General features: G+C 36.1%; 1 protein-coding gene across 1 annotated transcript in view; it reads left to right on the forward strand.

The window, feature by feature from the left end:
* MFSD14B (major facilitator superfamily domain containing 14B) overlaps nucleotides 1–18,011 on the forward strand; it is a 36,604-nt gene extending 18,593 nt beyond the window's left edge. Inside the window, exons 6-13 of the mRNA XM_082497470.1 lie at nucleotides 1,089–1,307; nucleotides 2,442–2,555; nucleotides 3,111–3,182; nucleotides 5,201–5,313; nucleotides 6,207–6,304; nucleotides 8,315–8,472; nucleotides 12,740–12,937; nucleotides 17,826–18,011. Of these exons, the coding sequence (XP_082353596.1) occupies nucleotides 1,089–1,307; nucleotides 2,442–2,555; nucleotides 3,111–3,182; nucleotides 5,201–5,313; nucleotides 6,207–6,304; nucleotides 8,315–8,472; nucleotides 12,740–12,937; nucleotides 17,826–17,861 (1,008 nt within the window). The 3' untranslated portion in view covers nucleotides 17,862–18,011. The remainder of the gene's footprint in view (nucleotides 1–1,088; nucleotides 1,308–2,441; nucleotides 2,556–3,110; nucleotides 3,183–5,200; nucleotides 5,314–6,206; nucleotides 6,305–8,314; nucleotides 8,473–12,739; nucleotides 12,938–17,825) is intronic.
* Nucleotides 18,012–20,704: the final 2,693 nt, after the last annotated feature.

Genomic DNA, 20,704 nt, shown 5'->3' on the forward strand with positions numbered 1-20,704 from the left:
TTTATTTTTAGCCTTACAGACATATTGATTCATCAGATGTTGATTTAACAGTTGAGAAAATAAAGGACTTAATTACATTGAACCAAACTTCTGTGTATTGTAGCAGAACACAAAACAGGTTTAAAAGTTCTGGAATTCCCACTTTATTTCTCTTGCCTGTAGAGAGGGCAAAAAGTATATTTAAAGCATATATTTGCCTGCCTTCAAACAGTTTTTTGTTAACAGAAACAGCTTGATCTAAAAGTCTAGAAAGTGATAGACAAAAGTGCAGTTGTTTTAATTAGGTCTGTATCTCTTTCTAAAATCAGTTTGTTTGTTATACCTTTTCCTTAGGATTTTTTTCTAGCTTGGAATAAAGATATATTTCTAGCTTGTGTTCTTACTCTGTAAAATAGTTATGCAAAGCGTTTTTATTTTGGTGTCTGGAAAAGAGTAGTAATTAAAAAAACCCAAACAAGCTAGCTTTATTCTAATACTTTCTGATGATTTCTATAGTGAAATTTAGCTATAGCACTTGAGTTTTCATCATGTTCCACTGTATGTGAATATAGTAAGTAATCTACTAGTATCTGCATGTCACTACAACATAGTATGAAGCAATATAGGAGTTGCTGAAGTTGTCAAAGCTAATGATCTAGTTTGCCATCCTGTGATAGCTATGTGTTTAAAATGCAAAGTGTTAACAAAGGCATTGTATATTACTCTGTGTATTACCCAGAGTGCTGTGGCTCAGGTTCACTTAGGCAGACATTTAGATGTGCTGGCAACTTTCAGTGAAATCTCATCAAATTCATAATTGGGAAACAAAAATCGTTATAGTCTTTGAAAGTAAGAGCTATTTCCCTTTGAGCCAAACTTGCTCTTTGACTGCAAGTCCTGTCTCGTATGATGGGCTGTGGAGGACGTTGGACAAACTTTATTTGGACCCATATTTAGCATCATAATTATTATTTTTTTAAGCTTAAATTTTGACTGGTGTTCTGAAACCGTTCTTCTGAGAGGGGTGGTGGTGTTGAGCAAGCTACTTCATTTTTTTGCAAAGGCAGAATAACCACTTTGACAAGTTTGTAAACTGTTCTTGTGCATAGGTATCTGCCACCTTTGCAGCAAGTTTGGTAACTAGTCCTGCCATTGGAGCATACCTGTCAGCCAGCTATGGAGATAATCTTGTCGTACTGGTGGCCACATTGGTGGCTGTTGTGGACATCTGCTTCATCCTGCTAGCTGTACCAGAATCTCTGCCAGAAAAAATGAGGCCTGCTTCATGGGGAGCTTCTATATCATGGGAACAAGCAGACCCTTTTGCAGTAAGATACAATTCAATAAGTAATTAATAAATAATTGATGATTAATTAATAATAGTAATTAGTTGTATTTTGTAATCTTGAGAAATCTTTAATCTTATCGTTAGCTTGATTATTCAGTATGCCATAATCTCTGTTCTCTACTCTTGCATGAAAAGATGAAGCTACATTTAAAAACCAAAACCAAACCATGTGGATTAAATGATTCTTGAATTGGAAACGATGTTTAGTGTGAAATCTAAAGGGAAAATGCTTTGCTTTTCTAACTTAATCTGTTTTATTGTAAGAGAAATGCTGAATTCTTACACTGCTACAGAATTATAAGACTTTTCCAGATTCATTTTGTGCTTTGTACTTTAGGTTGGCAATCTCTCCCCACTGTTGAATTCTTCTTTTGGTTATATGTGATTTCTTTTTAATATAGAATGGATCTATGAAGCCTGATTTTTCTACAGGCATATATAGGAAGTGTTGAAATGTATCATGCAGTCTTTTCAGCAACTTGTTCACTTATTCACACTTACTCAACTAATTTGTGTTTGTGTTACACCTTGCTATCTTGAGAGGAAAGAGTGATTGTTCTTCATGAGATCCATCCTGCTGGGAATTGGCTGTGAATGTTGAGAGATGAGTGACATGCTTGAAAGACTGCAGTTAAAGACTTTGTTTTCCACAATTTATTTGTTACTCAAACTGATATATATTATGGGTGAACAAGTATAAGAAATGTACAAGCAAAGGTACTCTCTTAATTTGGTAAGAGAAACCGTTGTAATGAGGCTGTATTATTTGCTAGCATCTTTCGGAACAGATTATTATGGACATAAATTAAAAGATATTACGCATTTTCCTAGATATTATATGATTCTGTTTCCTGTGAATACTCATAATTTGACACTGAACAGTAGCTTCAAGAATTGAACAGAAACAAAAGAATTGGATACTACAAACCTTAGATAACAGAGGGTTGTTTCTAACTTAAACTTCAGCTTAACTGTTTCCATATGTAATTCTTTTGACTCGTATGTGTGGGTAAAAATGGATTTTAAAAATGTGAATATACCTTAAGCTTTCTTTATGCTTTCACTATACTTTATATAAATGTTCCAATACTTGTTTTGTTTCTGTGTTTTACAGTCTCTGAAGAAGGTTAGAAAAGATTCTACGGTTCTCCCGATCTGCATTACAGTGTTTCTCTCCTATCTGCCTGAGGCTGGCCAGTATTCTAGCTTTTTTCTGTACTTGCGACAGGTAAATGTTGGTGTCTTCACATCTTAAAAAGGATGATTAAATAACTATTCCCTAAGACCTCTTTTTTTTTTTTTAAGACTTTGCTCAGAGAAGTGGTTTCTGGCAAATACAGCTTTAAAAAGTAAAGGCAGAGTACTTTGTAAGCCAATAACTGAATGACACTTGACTCCTGATGTGTAAACTCTGCCATAGCTTAAGCATGTGTTCATAATGTTAAGCAGACCTTTTTTCCCATTCAGTACAGCAGTTTATATCTCTCGAGGTGGGATCTTGCCTGTTGAAGAGCTATTGTGTTTGTGGGAGGGGATAGAGAACTTCAGTTTCCAGATACGTGACTTCCTCAGTCTCCTTTTTCTTAAGGCAGTTTTTTTTTTTCTTACGTGGATTTCTTGGCAAGCAGTCGAGTTAAGGATTACTCTCAAAAGTGGACTCTTCCTGTACGGATTTAGATTATAAGCAGGGATCGGTGTTTTCTTTGAATAAGGTATCTCTTTGCTAGTGACTGTCCTGGATTGTGTTTGGCATTTGTTTTATGTATTTTCTGTTTCTCTTCAGATTATAGGTTTTGGATCTGCTAGCATTGCGGCATTTATAGCTGCGGTAGGCATTCTGTCTATAGTAGCTCAGGTAAGCTTTATTCTTTTCACTGTTCCATTAAACAGTTCAAACTGAATGCTGAGGATTGCTCTTCTGACTATTAAGCTTGTCTATAAACTTCTTACTCTAAAGTGCCAGAACACCATGCGTTCACTAAATGTGCATATACAGTCTCCATAAATGTCTTGCTTTAAATCTGCTTTCCTTAGAAATACTGGACCCAGGCATCAGAGAATGAAACAAAAATTGCTAAGCTTAGATCAGTAAATTTACTGGAACTCTGGCTTTAAATAAATAAAAATCATGTAGGAAATTGGTTACTTAATGCAAGGCCTTCTCAAAGGGAAATGTGTTCTTTTAAGCAAAAATCATGTTACTTGTCCCTGCTGTATTGTCTTGTGCTATCAAAGTTGCATACAAACAATGAAAGAATTGACATGGTCTGTCCAGGGTTACTTAGGCTCAGCATGGAGGCTGAGGAACTGTGAGGCCTTGGCATATTGTTTTCATATCTCTTAATTGGCAACAGGGAGCTGTGTTTTTGGACAGGTCCTTTATGCCTTCTAGAAATCAAACAGTTTTTATGATGTGATCTTTGGTATCTTTATGGGTACAGTTCTTCCTGTTTTGATAACAGGAAGGTGAATGGCACATACAATGTGCTGTAACCTTGTTCCCATCCTTAGCAGATGGGAGGTCTCACTGTGAAGCAACACATTCATCAGTGTTTACCGGTTTTACTGGTGTCAGTGGTGTCCTTCCTTGTCAATACAAACCATTATTTTAATCCTTGCTCCGTGGTTTGTTCTGATGCTTTTCTATGCACTCCCATTTGCCAGTCATATTTTCTTCAGACCAGTATTTTTGCTAAAAATCTCTAAAATATCTGCCCTTCTAGTTCATAACATTCTTTGTTAAAATGAGGAAACTGCATTGATTTTTGAACTCTTTGACGAGTGCAGCTTTATTGAAATAAGCTTTGCTTCATAAATACTAATTTGTGTTGGCATGTTGGGTATCTCCAGAAAGAACTGATCACATGCAGATAGAATTGCTGTATTTTTTGCTATTTAGCTTTCAAACTAGTTTTGTCTAAGAATGAGAAACAAGAAAACTACTATTAGGAAGATGTGCATGAGAGAGGAAGTGTGCTTTGCTCTGCAGTCCTTCTGGTTCCTTTTCTCTGGCTTTTTACTGCTGCATCACTGAGTTTCTCATGTTAAAGAAAAACGTATGCACTGTTAATTGAATGAAGTTGTCTATGTGGATGTTGCCTTACTAGGAACAGTCTGTTTGTTGCCATGAGTGTATTGCTGTTGTATCTGAATTGGGTCCTGCTTACTCCTTAGCAATAGCACTTCTAACGGATGAAAAACAGTAGTCTTCCTTTAGGATTAGTTTCCATGTGCAAATAAAAAGGTCATACGAGTGGTGTAAAGAGTCACCAGAAATTGTAGTTAAAGATGCCTAGGAATTGGCCTTGGCTAAATTTCAATGCATGCAGTGATGTTGGAAAAGCAGCAGGATTTACTTGTTGGTTTTAATTGTAAATTCGGATAGCAGTTCATCTAACTTAGAGATTTAGAGATTACTTTTTTCTGCGCTAGCAGTCTTTTTTTTTTTTTTTTTCTCTATTATTTGTAGATACTGGTCAATTCAACCCATATCCAGCCTGTACTGTCTTAACTTGTTACCACCATTTATTGTGGAATGCTTTAGTCTGTAATGAAACACAATAGTAGAGGTGGAAACAAAAGCCTGTTTACAATAGAAACAGACACTGAGATATAATGTCCGTAGAAAAGGCAATAGATGTGTTTGTCAATGTCCTGAAATAGAAACTCTTTAGTAGTTAAGAATGTCTGTACATCAAATGTTGATATGACTAGTCTGCATTTTGGACTGACTTCCCCTGTATTAAGAGCATGAGTAGTGTGAAGTTCCTCAGCAGTTGAAAAGTCTTCTGAATTATTTTGTGTAGAAGGAGAAACCCCTTTAGTAATCTGGCTTTTTAAAATAACTTGTGGATGAACCAATTTCTCTTGCAGACTGTGTTTCTCAGTATCTTGATGAGGTCGATAGGTAACAAAAATACAGTTCTCCTTGGCCTTGGCTTTCAAATCCTTCAGTTGGCTTGGTATGGTTTTGGATCTCAGTCTTGGTAAGCATGCATTTTCATAGATATATATCTATTAAGGAACTGAAAATGTTTTTCCAAGAAGTTCTACCATTTAGTTTTGTCATCATGAGTATTTAAATATTCAGTGAATTAAGCATTCTTATTTGCATTACACTACCAAAGTTTAGTCTGTATTTTGCTCATGTAGGAATGATAGCATTTTCCAGGTTTATAGTGTAAGTTGCAGACTAACAGCCCTTTTGAAAAAGAAGTCTTTGCACCATTTTGGTCCACTGAGTTTTATGTCAACAAATGTGGTTAAAACTTTTTCTTAAACTCACAAGCTAGTAAGTAGTATGTTCTCTCCAGTAATTCCACTAGAACCATTCTGATCAGTTACTGGACCTCTACTTTTTCCTTTTTTTTTTCTAATGTAATTTTCTTACTGGAACTATATTTGGTCTTGGAAATTATCTAGAGCTTCTTTTGTTGGAAAAACTGTGAGTAAAGTGACTTAGAACCATAAGCTGGAACAGCTTTTTCTTTACAATGTTTGCCCTACCGACAGTGATGAATGCTTGTTCTTTATCAGAGCACTTCCCAGTGAGTTATAAAAGTTAGAGTACAGCCTCACTGGGCCACCCTGTGAAATGTTCCTTTGTGCAGCCTTTGGAGAGGGAAAGCCTGTGCATCACTTCACTCCCACTCCCTTCTTTTCTGCTGCAATAGCTAGTGAAGAATCGAATGCGCTTCTGTTCCAAGGGGAGCAGGAAGAAGGCCCTGACCAGATAATTTCCAGTCTTTCGGTATTTTAATGAGTACTTTCAGAAGGGCATTAAGACTTTACTGAGTGTACCTTTCTGTCCCTTTTTGGGGGGTGGGGAGTAATTATATGGGCAGTCTCGTTTTTAATTTGAATTATGCATTTAACACAGGATGATGTGGGCAGCAGGAGCTGTAGCAGCAATGTCAAGCATTACGTTCCCAGCAATCAGTGCTCTGGTTTCACGAAATGCAGAGTCAGATCAACAAGGTGAGTATTGAATGAATTTCTGTTTCAGCATCGGACTGCTTTCTTGGATGACTCTTCTGTCTAGAAAGAAGAATGCTTATCTAGGTGTACTTTTCAAATATGTTGATGAGTAATGAGTTTTTTTGGTAGTAGCTGTGTAAGCCTGCCAGTCTATGTAGAAAGGAAGGAGGTACACAAATTTATCAAATTTGCATTGCAAAATGTGTAGTTTCTGTCTGACCAACTACTTTTAGTTCCTGTAAAAGTACTACAAAAGCAACAAAACCAGATGTGGTAACTTTCATGTTTTTTCCTTCCTCTTTTTTTTTTTAAAGTAATACTGTTTAAGTAAATAGTGAGGATGTAACAATATGATCTTTTTAATGGAAACTAAAATCATGTCTTACCAGATTCACATAAGGCTATACAAGAAGCTGTATTCTATGTTGAAAAGTTTGCCTATTTGCTATAATACTTCAGATTTTCAAGGAATAGAAAAGGCAGCTTATATAAATAGCTGATCTGAGAAGACAGAAAAATTAGTTGGCATTGATGCGAAGGGGAATGAACAGTCAGCAATAACTTCATTTAAAATTGTGATGGAAGGAGTCATCACAAAGTATAGCACTGGCACGTGGTAACTGAATTTAACCCTGTACTTATTCATATGTATCCATCTTGCTTTGACATTGTACAACTTGAAGTTAGATAATGGGAGGTAGAAAAGTTCTACGAGGCAGATTTCAATTGAATTTGAAAAGTGTAAAAGACAGTGGTTTATATAGCTTTTTTTAATCATTCTGCTCTCCCCTGTTTTTGTTTATAATAGAGATGTTTAAAAGAGTTTTAAAAGACTTGTTTTCTATTTAAGTCATGAAATGAATAGTTCAGTTACGTTGACAGGTCATTGATCTTTCATTTTACATAGAGGAAACTACTGTTAATAGCTCAGGCATACAATAAGTTCTAGAGTGAAGTTTTGCCACCTAGTGGCACAAAGATTTTAAGCTTACATGTCAACATATGAAGAAATACCTTGAACTTTCTATTTGGCATTTTTTCTTTCCTTTCATTTTACAAGTTACTGCCTTAAGAAGGAAGGGGATGCACAGACTACTAACATTGTAAAAATAGTGTTCTGTAGAATCGTAATCTGTAAGATCTTGGAAAAACTTTTTGCATTGTTGTCACCATAACTTAATGAAGTCGAAACAGAAATATACGCATAAACTTTGATTAATTAAGCTTCTAAAATAGAATCATAGAATGGTTTAGGTTGGAAAGGACCTTGAAGATCATCGAGTTCCAACCCCCCTGCCATAGGCACTTGGACATCGAGCCGTTGACCGCAACTCTTTGAGTGTGACCGTCCAGCCAGTTCTTTATCCACCGAGTGGTCCATTTGTCGAATCCATGTCTGTTCAATTTAGAGACCAGGATATTGTGTGGGACAGTGATCGTGTGGGACAATAATCTAATGTAAAACTGCAACCAATCTAGTGTTATGAATTTAATGCAGTACTGCTGATTTTACTGTCCTGAATAAGTTACTTGGTACTTAAATAAATTGTGGTTTTAGACAGGTGCAAGGAATAAATGTTACAGTTTATGCATATTTTGCCAATAACAACCTTTAACACACACTATATATTACTCTAAATTTCAGCTGAAAATAAATTGAGCAGGTACCACACTTAATCACTGCTTTCTTCATTGTAAGCTTGGGTGAGGGTGGAAGAACTCTAACACAGAAAATTAGACTTGTCCATAAATTTAGCCCCTCATATTCAAAACTTATATTGCTTTCAGTAGCATGCAAGTACAGCGACAGAACTATGGTCCTGCAGAGGATTATTTTAATTCAGCAAAGCAGTCTTCAATCTATTTCTTAAGATCTTAGTATGGAGAAATAATTGAAATGTGCCATTTTGGAACAGCCATTAGAATACACTCAGAGCTGTTGGCTCTGAGTGTTTAATTCTTGATTAAAAAAGATCCTACTCATTTTTTTTTTTTTCTTCCCTTCATTAGGCGTTGTCCAAGGAATAATAACTGGAATAAGAGGTCTGTGCAATGGTCTGGGACCAGCACTGTATGGCTTTATTTTCTTTCTCTTTAATGTGGAGCTCAATGAATTGCCACCTGATCAGGCTTCTGGAAAAAAAGCAATGCAAGATCCCAGTGATGAGGTAAGTTTTAAAATTTGGTGTGAAGGTTGCAGTCCAAAACTCATAAGCATAAAAATATGTCATTTTTGGTTGATTTATAATCTTGATGTCTAATTCTTGAACTACTTAATTCTCACTTAGCTTTATTGAACTATTAACTTATTGAACTAAGCTCGTAATTTAGGTTTGATAGGAAATACTTAGACTTACAGTATTAGCAGCTTTAGTTTCAATATTCTAATGGAACCAGTTAACTCCTTTTGATGTAAATCTACTCAAAACACAGCTGTAATCCTGAATTACAGTGAAAGATGGAATTTTGACAATGGGAAGATCGTTTTTGTGACCCAGTTATAACAAGTTTATCTTTGAACACGGCAATAGGTTAATTATTCACATATACAGTAATTCAGCATACAATTGAAGTACATATTTTTTTCAACAGCAGTAACAATGCCATTCATCACCTTTCTTTACCTGTATGAAACTTGGGGAGGGGGAGAAGTCAACCCTGTACAACATTTCTTTGGAACTCCCTTCAGTCTTTTCTTGTATCCCTTCCATCTTTGTTTCAGGTCTGAATTTTCATCTGCTTTGTTCTCTCCTATTTGGCTTCCAAAATACCAAATACATGCTCATCAGAGCTCAGAATCTTATGGACTATTTTTGCTTTTTAGCTTGATTACTCTGACCTTTTCCGCTACAATTTCATTGCTTTTTCAAAATACTAAGAATGGACTTTTCAGAGAGATAAGGATCTCTTAGCTAGTCATTAAGCTGATTAAGAACAGATTAGCTGAATATGTAAATAACTGGTGGCTGTTACTGTGGAAATAACTGTTTGTTGTTCATCCCCCAGTCCATGCATCTTTCCAGGTATTAACTGTAACCAGTGCTTGAACATACTGCTCACTGCTGTACCTACGCTGAGGTGCTCCATAATTTGCTCAAGCAAACTGAGTAGAGTTTTAGAGTAAAGGGGCAAAGACACTTGCTTTTGTTGTACAAAAAAGAAACTAGTAAAATAGGGGAAAACCTTTATTATAGTAATTTCAGGTTTTTAAGAGCTTTGTCATGCTTCCACTAGTTAAAATTTTGCTCATGAACTCTGTTTTGGAAAGGATCAAGTCATGTAAGCTTTTCTTGGAGGCTGGGAGTGTGTTGACTCTTTTACTTTATATGCACATTTCTGTTACAAGTAATGTCAGTATGTTCTGTTGCTTTAAGAATAGCCATGTGTTTCTTTTGTTAAAGTAGCCCAGATGTATTACAGTGGTGCAACTGACTGTTCCAGTAAGTTATAAATGAGTCAAAACTTCTGTTGTGGAATTTTCTAAAGCTTGTTGTAGAAGGAATTCCTGCACTGAAGCCTAATATATGAGCTTCCTTATAAAATAATGATTTTTCTAAGTTGTAAGTGTAAATTAGACTGTTGTTTCAGATGTCCTTGTTTTCTTGAAAACCTACTTAATAAATAAGAAGACATTTTTTTGTTAGCAGTACAGCAGTCAGGAAGTATTTACATAACTAAGATTGCTTTTTATTGCAATTTCAGTGGGACAACTCTTATGTTCAATTATGTATGTATTCATAAGCTTTGTTAAATGTCTGTAATTACATCTCTCCCTGTTAATAGTTACCAAGCACCTAACAAGTAAAACTATCATTCAGGAACCTAACAGTACAATTTTTTTCCCCGCTAATTTGTATGTTCAAGATGTTCAAGTATAATATGACAGTGGGAAAGAACTACACAATTTGAATATTATATAGCTTTAAAAATAGATCTAAGTAAAATGTGTGAAAGTGAAACCAAGGAATGCGTCAAGATTAGACAAGGAAATTAGCACATGCGTACAGGCCTATCTTACAACAGTAGTAGTAATACCTTGGATTTGCAAGGCCCAAATACAAGCTACCTGTCTCTTGATTTTGTTCATTGTTTTAAACTGATAACAAGGAGTTGCTTTACAGATAACATGTCGTTTGAAAAATGTTTTCTTTCTTTTATTAAATACTAATAAATGTTAACTAAGAAGTGTTTCATTAACAAGTTTACATGGTAAAGTACCCTGTTTTAAAGAGTTACTGGATGTCTGTAGAATTGCAGTTAACTGATATAATGTGCTTTAGTCTGTGACAGGTGTTGTCAATTTTTTTTTTGACACTTTGTTCTACCCTTGTCAAAAGCAATGAGTCTATAGGAAGACAATTGAGAATGCACTGTTACTGTGCTGAACCTTGATCAAACCCAGTGTGCTGCTGAGATGAATTAAAAACAGTTCTTCCTCCTTTGTTTCCACTACTGTAATACTGGGTGTTACTGCAACTACAGGAAATAGATTTTTAAGTTGTTACCAGAAATAGGTTATTTATATAGGTATTGTCAAAACTATTATGTGAAGGATAAATTTGTGTAACTTTTGGCATGTTTTACTTTGAGAGAAAGCTATCCTATCCCATTAAAAAAAATAAATTAAGTTTCACTTAACTGGTGAAAGCTGATTATTGTTCTAAGTTAGTATTTTACCTTTCAGACATAGTCTTCTGTGTTCACTGATGGACAGAGTGCTAAAACGAATTGTTAGATATAATGGTTTTGTTAACTTTCATATTAAAACAATGGTGACAGGAAAGTCTGGATGCAAATTTCAGTTGTTTGTAAATGGAGGAGAAGACATCCTAGTGGTCATTTCTGGTGTTTTAAACTGCTGGAGCTTATTTTTTTTTTCTTTTTTTTGACTTGCTTTTAAGTATTTATTTCTATTACTCTAGAGGACTAGAGGAATAGGATTTTACTGAATATAACTTTTTTTTTTTCTTGTGGGAGTGGGAGAGCTGCAATGTTACCACAGGTCACACTTGTTTTCTTTGATGAAAGAGAATCACATCTGATGCACTTATTCAAGAAAGATTGTGGATCTGCTCTGCAGAACATAAATAGTAGAAGTTAAGCAGATTGGTATTAATTCCTAAATAACTGTTTTCGAAACGGGAGAGCCTAAAGAGGAGAGTGAGGTTGTATCATTATAATTATCCACAGGGAGACCTTACAGCAAACAGTGCGGTCATAGGCTGTGTTTGGAGAGTAATAACAATTGGCAATGCAATGAGCAGAGACTGCTTTTCAAATCTTCTTATTCCCTTCAGTGGAACTGCAATAGTGGAATATTCAAAAGCTGCTCAGATAAATCAGCTGTTATGCTGCAAATGAGGATATTAATATGTGGAAGTTTATTACATTCTTTAAGTACTTGTGGGCTTAGCACCACTTGAAGACTTAAGTAATATTGTTAATATAAATTCTGTTAATATGATTATATATTTTAAATATAGAGACTGTCAGCTGAAAAATTAGGCCTCTGCTTGTAGCAAGAGTTGAAGCAAGGAAAATAGCCTGTTACTGCATGCTTAATTTCAGCTACTTTCCTACTTCATATTAGAATAACTTCCTGCATTTCATTTGGTAGAAAAAAGTACACTGGATTGACAAGTTTCATCCTCTGATTTTTATTTAGTTTTAGTTCACAAAAATACAGAAAAGTTGTTTAAGGTAAAAAAAAAAAAAAAGTAAATCAGTGGATTGCTACACTGTCTTTTGCAAAGTATTGTCATCAAACTTAACTGGTTTAAAATTAGTGTTATAACATTTCTGGTGCTTGTTTTTAATTGTGGTTATGAAATATGGATAAATTGTTTATTTTAAAATTTAAAATACTGCTTAGAAGCAAAAGAGGATAACTCCAAATACCAAGTTATCATACATGCCAGCAACCTGTCTCTGCAGCGAGAGCAGTATGTACGGCATAGTCTGCTGTTACTTTCCTCACTCTTGTATTAGTTTTTTGGGATGTTTGTTTATTCGGTGAACTTGATTCTAAAGTTTGTCAGCCATGGAAGCAAGTGGAAAAAGTGAAGTTGGGTTAAAGATTTATTGAGCATTTGTACTTCTGGATATTGAAACCTTATCTTATTAATCTTCAGAGGAGTCTTGCTGATTTAACAGGCATGTTGCCTAAAGAAAAAAAAAATATGAAGAAGCATTGGTCAATGTCTGTTTCATCTGCTAGGTAATCCTATTGTCAATTCATAGTTTTGTGCGTATTTCTGTTTCTTAGATCGGTGTTCAGTTCAGAAAACTTATGTTGCAGTGCACACGTGAACTTGTTTGCGTAAAATTTATAGTCACTGTAAATATATGTGATCTCCTGCCTTAATGGTATAGTTCTTAATGCAGAAGTCAAATCTAAAATTTCATTAATTCTTTGATATGCTTGTTTCCCTGCAGAGAGCAGTCATTCCTGGTCCACCCTTCCTGGTTGGAGCATGCATTGTTCTTCTGGCTTTTCTAGTCGCCTTATTTATTCCTGAGCACAGCAAAGCCAGCAGTACCAGAAAACACAGCAACAGCATCAGCAGTACTCTGAGTAACAACCTAGACCGAAGTAGCGAAGAGGACATTGAACCATTGCTGCAAGATAGCAGTGTATGAAGGCTAACTTTTGAGGAGACTATGGAACAAATTCATGCACTGAATTGTAGCTCTGGGAGCTTGGTGGGTTGTATGGAGTATCTGGCCTCTGAAAGGAAGGCAGCTATGTGCAAGGGAAGGTCGCATGCTGTATGATACTTGAGGTTGATACCATACTAGCAGGAGGGTTTGTTCAGCATGGCAGGTTACAACTAGGTGTGGTTCTGCAAATGCTAGGTCAAATCCTGGTATTGGGTAGAAACCCGAATATGCAGACATAATGGAATTTTTTTGAAAAGTTTGAATGTTCAATTCCCAAAGTTGTGTGCAAAATAATCAGGTTTGAGGCAGAACAGTTTCTGCCACCACTGTTAAAGATTGTTCTGCGTTTCTTATGCCTTTTGTCTGCATGCATGCCACATGTTGTCCTCATGATGTAGGAGGGAGTGATCTATATAGTTCTGGTATCTGAAATAGTGGTTTTCAATAAAAGTAACTAAATTTTCTGGAGACATGTTCTCAAATAATATTTAGTAACAAGAAGTCCAGTAGTTGCCAGAAAGCACTGATGAAACTGAGATGACTTCTGAGGGTGAATGATCACACATGACAGTCGTTACCCATAAATGAAGGTCACATTGAAATCTTAAACCCACATTCCAGAACAGTCAGTTCTGAGCAGTTAAAGCAAATCCAGATGGCACCTGAGAACACTGGTCACATTAATGTTTCGCTGATAAAAAATAGAATTTTAGTTATAAAATGTGCAGCATCAGAAATATGGACACTCCTGACTTGTGAGCAGGAAAAACAGTGGGTGCCAGATTAGTTTACATCAATAAATATGTATATTTATTGCATTTTGTCACTTTATCTGCCATATGAAATAATCTTTCCTATTAATTCTTTTCACCCCTGCCTTAACTGCTACTTAGTGTTCAGTTATTAATCATATTTAGCCTTCATATCATTGTCTTACCTGCTGAATGTCATATATTCATATCAAATTTCCTTTCTAAAAGATGCTTTAAAGGAGTTATGAATGGCTACAAATGTGCTACTTTTTAGAGACATTTTATGAAAAATACAGATTTATATGTATTTTGCTGCAGTATAAATGGACCATTAAACCCAACTTTAATGACGTACTCCTATGAATGTTTTATATGTATGCAATATATGTAGATATTTGTAAGGAGTTTTAATTTTTCCAGATGGGGTTCTGTGTAAATCATGTATTTATAAATGTAATGAGGGTACTGACAGATATACAGTTTTTTAAAAGGATTGTGTATTGACTGAACAAATTTTAAAAATATATATTTTGAAACTTGTTCCACATTGAGCAGAGATAACAAACCTTTTGTACTATGCAGTATGGTTTTCAAGTTAATAAGCTTCCTAATGCATAATAAATCTACATCTTAAGCTTTCTAGGTTTCATGTGTAAGTGTGTGTTCTTCCAAGTTCACTATTGTGCTTTTCCTGCTTCAGAACAAAAGTGGTTTAATCCTAGTGCTGGATTACAGTACCTGAATTTATATTGTACTGCTGTGTTGTGTCTGTGTCATCAAGCATGGTGACAAGCATTGCTTTGCTCGGAAGTCCATGGCAGGTGTCTGGCATGGTGTCCACTGGTGTAGAGAAGTGGAGAGAGTGGACAGGAGTCAGTTTAAAAAAAAAAAAACAACTGACTGCTGATCTGAACAGTACTACAGAATTAAGATGCTTTTTCTGATGCGGTTTAGGTGTTGTGTGTGGTGGTTTTTTTGGTTTTTTTTTTGTTTGTTTGTTTGTTTTTGTGCTTCTAATTACTTGGAATTCAAACCTGGGCTTTTATGCTGGATATTTTGTTTTTGCTGCAGGCCAGACTACAGTCAAGTAGGTTTTACATGATCCCAGTGTAGAAAGTCTTAAACTTGATACAGAACATAAGAGATCATACAGTGTGTTAGTATTAAAAGTAGCAGATGTCAAATTTATTACTGCTAATAGTATTCCAGCAGTGGATCAAATTTGAATTTTTATGGTAGAATCTTAAAATCACAGAACAGTTGGTGTTAAAAGGGATCTTTAAAGATCATGAGGCGGGGACATCTTTCACTAGATCAAGTTGCTCAGAGACCTGTCCAACCTGACCTTGACCGCTTCCAGGGATGGGGCATCTACTGCCTCTCTGTGTCCAATCTAAACTTACCCTTTTCAGTTTAAAACTGTTGCTCCTTGTCCTGTCAGTACAGGCCCTGGTAAAACGTCTGTCTCTGTTGTTCTTATAAGCCCCCTTTATATATTGAAGGGGTCTCTTCAGTGTGTTCTCGGGGCTGAACAACGCCAGCTCTCTCAGCCTTTTTTCGTAGGAGAGGTGTTCCATCCCTCTGATCATTTTTGTGGCCCTCCTCTGGACCCTCTTTACCAGGTCTGTGTCTTTCTTGTGCTGGGGAACCCAGAGCTAGATGCCAAAAAATACTTGACGCATGCAGCTATACTCTATACTTACAAATTCTATATATGTACTGCTGTACTAATAAAGTGCATGAAAAAAATAAATGAAAAAAGGTGAGATACAGATTAAGTAAACAGTTTAAAAATATTTTTATTACTGGTACAGAAAACTTTTTTGTTCTCACTAGAAAATTAATAACTCTAAGGGATGCTGTGGAATATGCTTCATTATTTTTGAAAATCCTGGTTTAATACTGCAGTACAGCGATTTGACAGTCTGGTTCTAAGTTCAATTTATTTTGACACTTGGTTTTAATGGCTGTCATTGCTGAAAAAGATACATAGATCCAAATGGAAGAAGTGCTTACTAAATAGCGAGGCTCATTTTTTCAATCCCAGCCACCAGTTATGCAAAGGTGTTAGTTAAAATTCAGATAGTAAGTTTCCATCTCCCCTGAGATTAGTCAGTTGTTCTTGTAAGCTAACTGGAAGGTCTCAGATTTTTGTGGTTTTTTTTTTTTTTTTTTAACATATTCATTGAAAACCCACTAAAACTCTTCATTTGGAAGATCTTTATGAACAGGTTAGAAAATTGTTTCTGAGTTTGAGTGTAGAAAAAAAAATCACGTGATGATGGAATAATTTCCAAACTTTGTTTTCAAAATGCTCTCTCCATACAATGAGTTTCTTTAAAAAAGCAGTTATTTTCTCACTCATTGTTAAAATGTCATCTTTACCTTGAAGAGCCAGAATAAATGTTGTTTTATTTTTCTACAATATTGGCCTAGGTAGCATAGTACTGACAGGCCCTTTTCATCACAGAAAAGGTCAGGAGATTTGGAACACTTGCTTGTCTTTCTGTGAAAGAAAAACGTGTACTCATCTTTTTTTAAGCACTTTGCCATGAACCCAGTGAATCTCTGTGGTACAAAAGACTTCCATGGTCACTCCCCATCTCTTTCCAAAGTACTGTAAAGATTCTAGTATTGAAAGGTCTTGGTTTAATAAAATTAATCACATTGATCACATCTTGTAGCACTTTGTGCACTTGTGGCTCCAACTTCTTTGCTGTATGAGCTTACTCATGAGTGGTCCAGTGAATGAATTTCATTATTGCTGTAACCTTACCCTGGGATTCTTTTTTTATTCTAGTCAAAGTAGCCAGTCCCATCAGTCGTTACACTTGTGCAGTTTTTCTATAAAACATCATTTTTATTTAAGAAGCTGTTTACTATTGAGAATATATCTTCTCCAGTACTTCTTTCCTTTAGTGATTCACAAAAAAGTTGTTCTTCATGTATTTAATAATTTAAAAATCTAGCGAATACCTAAATTTGCTGAGACATAAGCTGAGCCACGATAGGATCATCTGTACTTTAATGCAATTGTATAGGAAACCTCCCACACCCCATAACTTGTTCTAATACTTGTTTCTTCAAATCTTCAGCAATGTTTTATATAGAATTTTGTAAAGTACTGGACTGAGTTATCACTTGACTTTAAACATAGCTGAAAAAAACTTGCAAAGGTTTGTCTTCATGTCCTGGATGATTATTTTTAAAAGGCCGTGCTGATAATCGTGGATTCATACTATTATTAGCTAACACATAAAGGCACAATATATGCTTAAACTGAGGTTCATTATTAGCGATAGTGGATGTAAATTCATATTTCAAATAGTCATCTTGATAATTTTGACTTTTTTTTGGCCAACTTTTTCAAATCTGATTAGATTGTCATTGATATTACCATGCAATGTGGTTGACAAAGGGCTCGTACTAGGAGCGGAAGTGCCAGCTCTAAAACTTTGTTTGGTTCTGCTCGTGCTATTAGTATTACCTTCAATCTGCAGGGGTTTTTTCAGGAATCTTTCTAAGCCACTTGGTCATTTTGTGAGGGCTAGTTTAGTTACAACTAGGTAATATAATCCATAGAGCCGCTTAACTGGGCACATGTAAACTGCAATATGTCGCAATATGCTGAAAGCAAACAAATGAGCGAGGGTGCCATTGTCAACCCCCCTCTGTGTTATGAAGCACCTGCTCTTCCCCAAGGATACCTCGTGTACTGTCTACATGGCGTGTGACCATCTGACATATGGACCAAATGAAGGTGCCAGTGTCAAGACATATTTAATATTAGTAATTAGCTTAATTTCTTTCTAACTTTTTTAGATAAAAAGTAAGCAGAAGTTCTAATATTTTCTTCCTGTACCCCAGTGGATTGCCTTGGACATCCCTGGGATGTTCAGCCCCTGGTTGGGAGACCACTAGTCTATGTTTTATTGTAGTGTAAGAACGTGCAGTAACAGTAAGACAGTGCCTCACTTCCTCAGGGAGGTAGTGGGCATGCTTCTTTAGGGCAACTGCTGGTCTTCATTTGTGTTGAGCTATGCTTCCCTGATCCAGAGAAAAAAGGTTCCAGTTGTTCTGATTAAACGTATCTTTCTTCTTTTTTTCAGGAGAAATCAAACATAGTCTTGGCCCCCAAAAAATAGAGGACAGGAGGAGGAGAGGGAGATGAAAGACCTGGAAAACTATGCTTGGGATACTAGTTTCCTTTTCCTCTTCCTTTGTGCAAAGACTGTGCTGCTGTGTACGTGCTTTTGTCACAAAAATATGATGCTGCTGTACTTTGATTATAACATGCTGGAAGATCATAATAAAACCTTGCTCTATGATATAGATTGTTTAAACAAGTGTGTTAACCAATCTGTTATATATACTGGCATCAGAATGTCTTTTAACAAGAAAAGAATTTTGTTTAAAATAAAATCTCCTGCTCAGGCTTCCCTATTGATGTGGTCCAAAAGCCTTCACTTACAGGATCTTCCAAGCTTAATTGGCTAAGCTCAGACATTTCCTAGTCAATGTGAAAATGTTTGGGAACCAGGATGAGAAGACAAGCAAAACACCCTATTTTTATGTGATAGGGGAAAACAAACACAATTTCTAGTCTGTTTATTTGCATGCTGTCTCATTTGTTGTGTTGCAGGAGCTTGATGGTGAGGAGATTGATGTGAGAGTAGAGGTAAAGGCTTGAGTCCCAGGTATTTAAAGAACTATAGTAAACCAGTTTTTTATTTTCTAGACAATTTCTCTTGAATAAGTGTTGCAGAAAAGAAGGTACTTTTTGTCTTCTCTCATTGCCTCAAAAGGAGAACAGTCTTGCTCTGTTCTCTAAAAGAACATCCTTTGCAAAAAGGGATGGAAGCTGTTGGGCAAGGTTCAAGATACACTCCCAGGCTTAGCATTGCTACTCCCCTGCCCTTGCAGCCCATCTATTTTGTATTGGTATAAAGGTGCCTTTATTATTTACCTATTGCATATACAGCATCAGTACCTTAAAGCAAGAGTCTTAAATTCCATCTTTAATTTGAAAGTAATTGCTAGATCAGTTGCTGAATCCCTGAGAAGTGTAGAGCTGGGTAATGTAAATGCAATCGGCTGGATGAGGTGCCAACAATATTCAAGTCAGAATATATTTTATAACCCTTGGTTTTGTTGGCAGGAAACAATGGTCACGTCTGATTGCATGTCTGAATGAGAATTTAAGCTTATGGATTTCAGAAAGTTGCTTGTATCTGAAGTGTCCCTTAATTGCTGCCTTATATATCCCTTAGTGCTGATTTATCAATATAATTGTGTAAGAAACAGACTGTAAACCAAACTGTGCTGCTAGCTGTGCTCCATCTGAATGATGGCAAAAATGTGCTCAGAAGGACTTTATTCAGTCATGATGCAACAAAAACAACAGTGAACAACAGCAAGCAGCATCAAGCCATGTCAAATGACTTTTCTACACGTGGAAAGTGTTGATGTTTTGAAAACTTCGCTGTGGTTGTATTATTTTCTCCAGAAAATCTGTCTTACAGGCAGATTTTGTCTTACAGGCAACTATTTTTCTTTCCCTTCTCCTACTCCCCATTTTGATAAAGAGTATTTTTAACCATATTTTTATGCTTTGCAGCAAAATACTGAAGTCTTTTCTGAAAACAATGTGTTCTCTTCTGTTAGAGATACTTAATCATATATGGAGGCGTCTGCTCTACAGTATGCAGATACTACTTTTGGCAACTTGATGCCTTTTCTTAGAGCAGTGATTCAAACACTCCTGTGAAAAATAGTGAAGGAAAAAAAACCCAAGACAAAATCTTCTAGTAACAGACTGAAGTGTTAAGCGCTGAAGAAAAATTGAAACACGGGTCTAAGCATCCTTCCATGCTGCTTAAAACTTCAAAGCAGTTTTTTCTATCTGTCTTCTTTGTGCCAGCGTGATAACTGAAACGTATTTTGTAATTATTGGATGCATCCGTAACTGGCTTATAAGTAGCTGCAACATCAACCTTCTGTGGGCTTGCCCAGCTAGCCCCCTAGCCTGTACGCTTTGTGCTCGTGCTTAAATGCATTGGGAGTTTTAATTCAATGCAACTACTGATCCCAGCAAGTTTTAAACATGCCCTGAAGTGCAAGTAGAATGCCTCGAATACAATATTTAAAGAGGTGTACGTTAAGTGTACATTTTATGGTTTTGTTAATGCTGAGAGAGAAATAAAACTGGAAAGAGAGTGAGGAATGTAAATATTCACTAGACTATGCCACCTAAAGCTGATTGCATTCTGCAGATCCTTGTCAGGCACACATTTCAACCTTGAGGCTGCAGGCCTCTGTGTAGTCCTTAGGGAAAAGCTATTTGCAGAGCTGCTAATTTGCGATCTTAGCTGAGTGGTTAAGGATTTAATGTGCTTGGGTAATGGGTTTCCATTTTTCCTCAAGAAGCAAGCTTTCCGTGCCAATGAGTTAGCTTTAATTTTTTGAACGTGAAGGCATGTTAGAGCAAATACCTTGGAAAATATGGAGCACTGAAAACTTCCGATGTTATGGAACCAAGTAATCCAAAGTAAATCCAGATTTTTTTATTTTTAATATAAATCACATGAAAACAGAAGATGTTGCAAGATCAAGAGAAGAGTTCAATTTTTAGTGTTTCAGAATAATTCTGAAATTATTTATCTGTATATGAAATACATCAGCAGCACCACAGATGCCCTTTCTGAAGGTAAAAGGAAAGAAAAATGTGATAAAGGTCAGACTGTCAGGCAGCATATTATGAGCAAAACCATTTCCTGGGGTAGAGCCTCACCAAGAGTGGGCTGGTGCCACCTTGACATTACAGCATCTGTCAAAAGGAAAAACAACTCATGACTGTAGGCAATAACTGAAGGTAGTAAACCCAACCCATTTGCCCTATTTCTCCCATCTCTAGGGGGGGAAAAACATCAAGCTACCATGTACCAATAATATTAAAAAGTTCTGCACAGGTGCCTCAAGCAGCTGGTTA

Source organism: Vanellus vanellus (genome assembly GCF_965231255.1).
Source record: "Vanellus vanellus genome assembly, chromosome: Z".
Lineage (NCBI taxonomy): Eukaryota > Metazoa > Chordata > Aves > Charadriiformes > Charadriidae > Vanellus > Vanellus vanellus.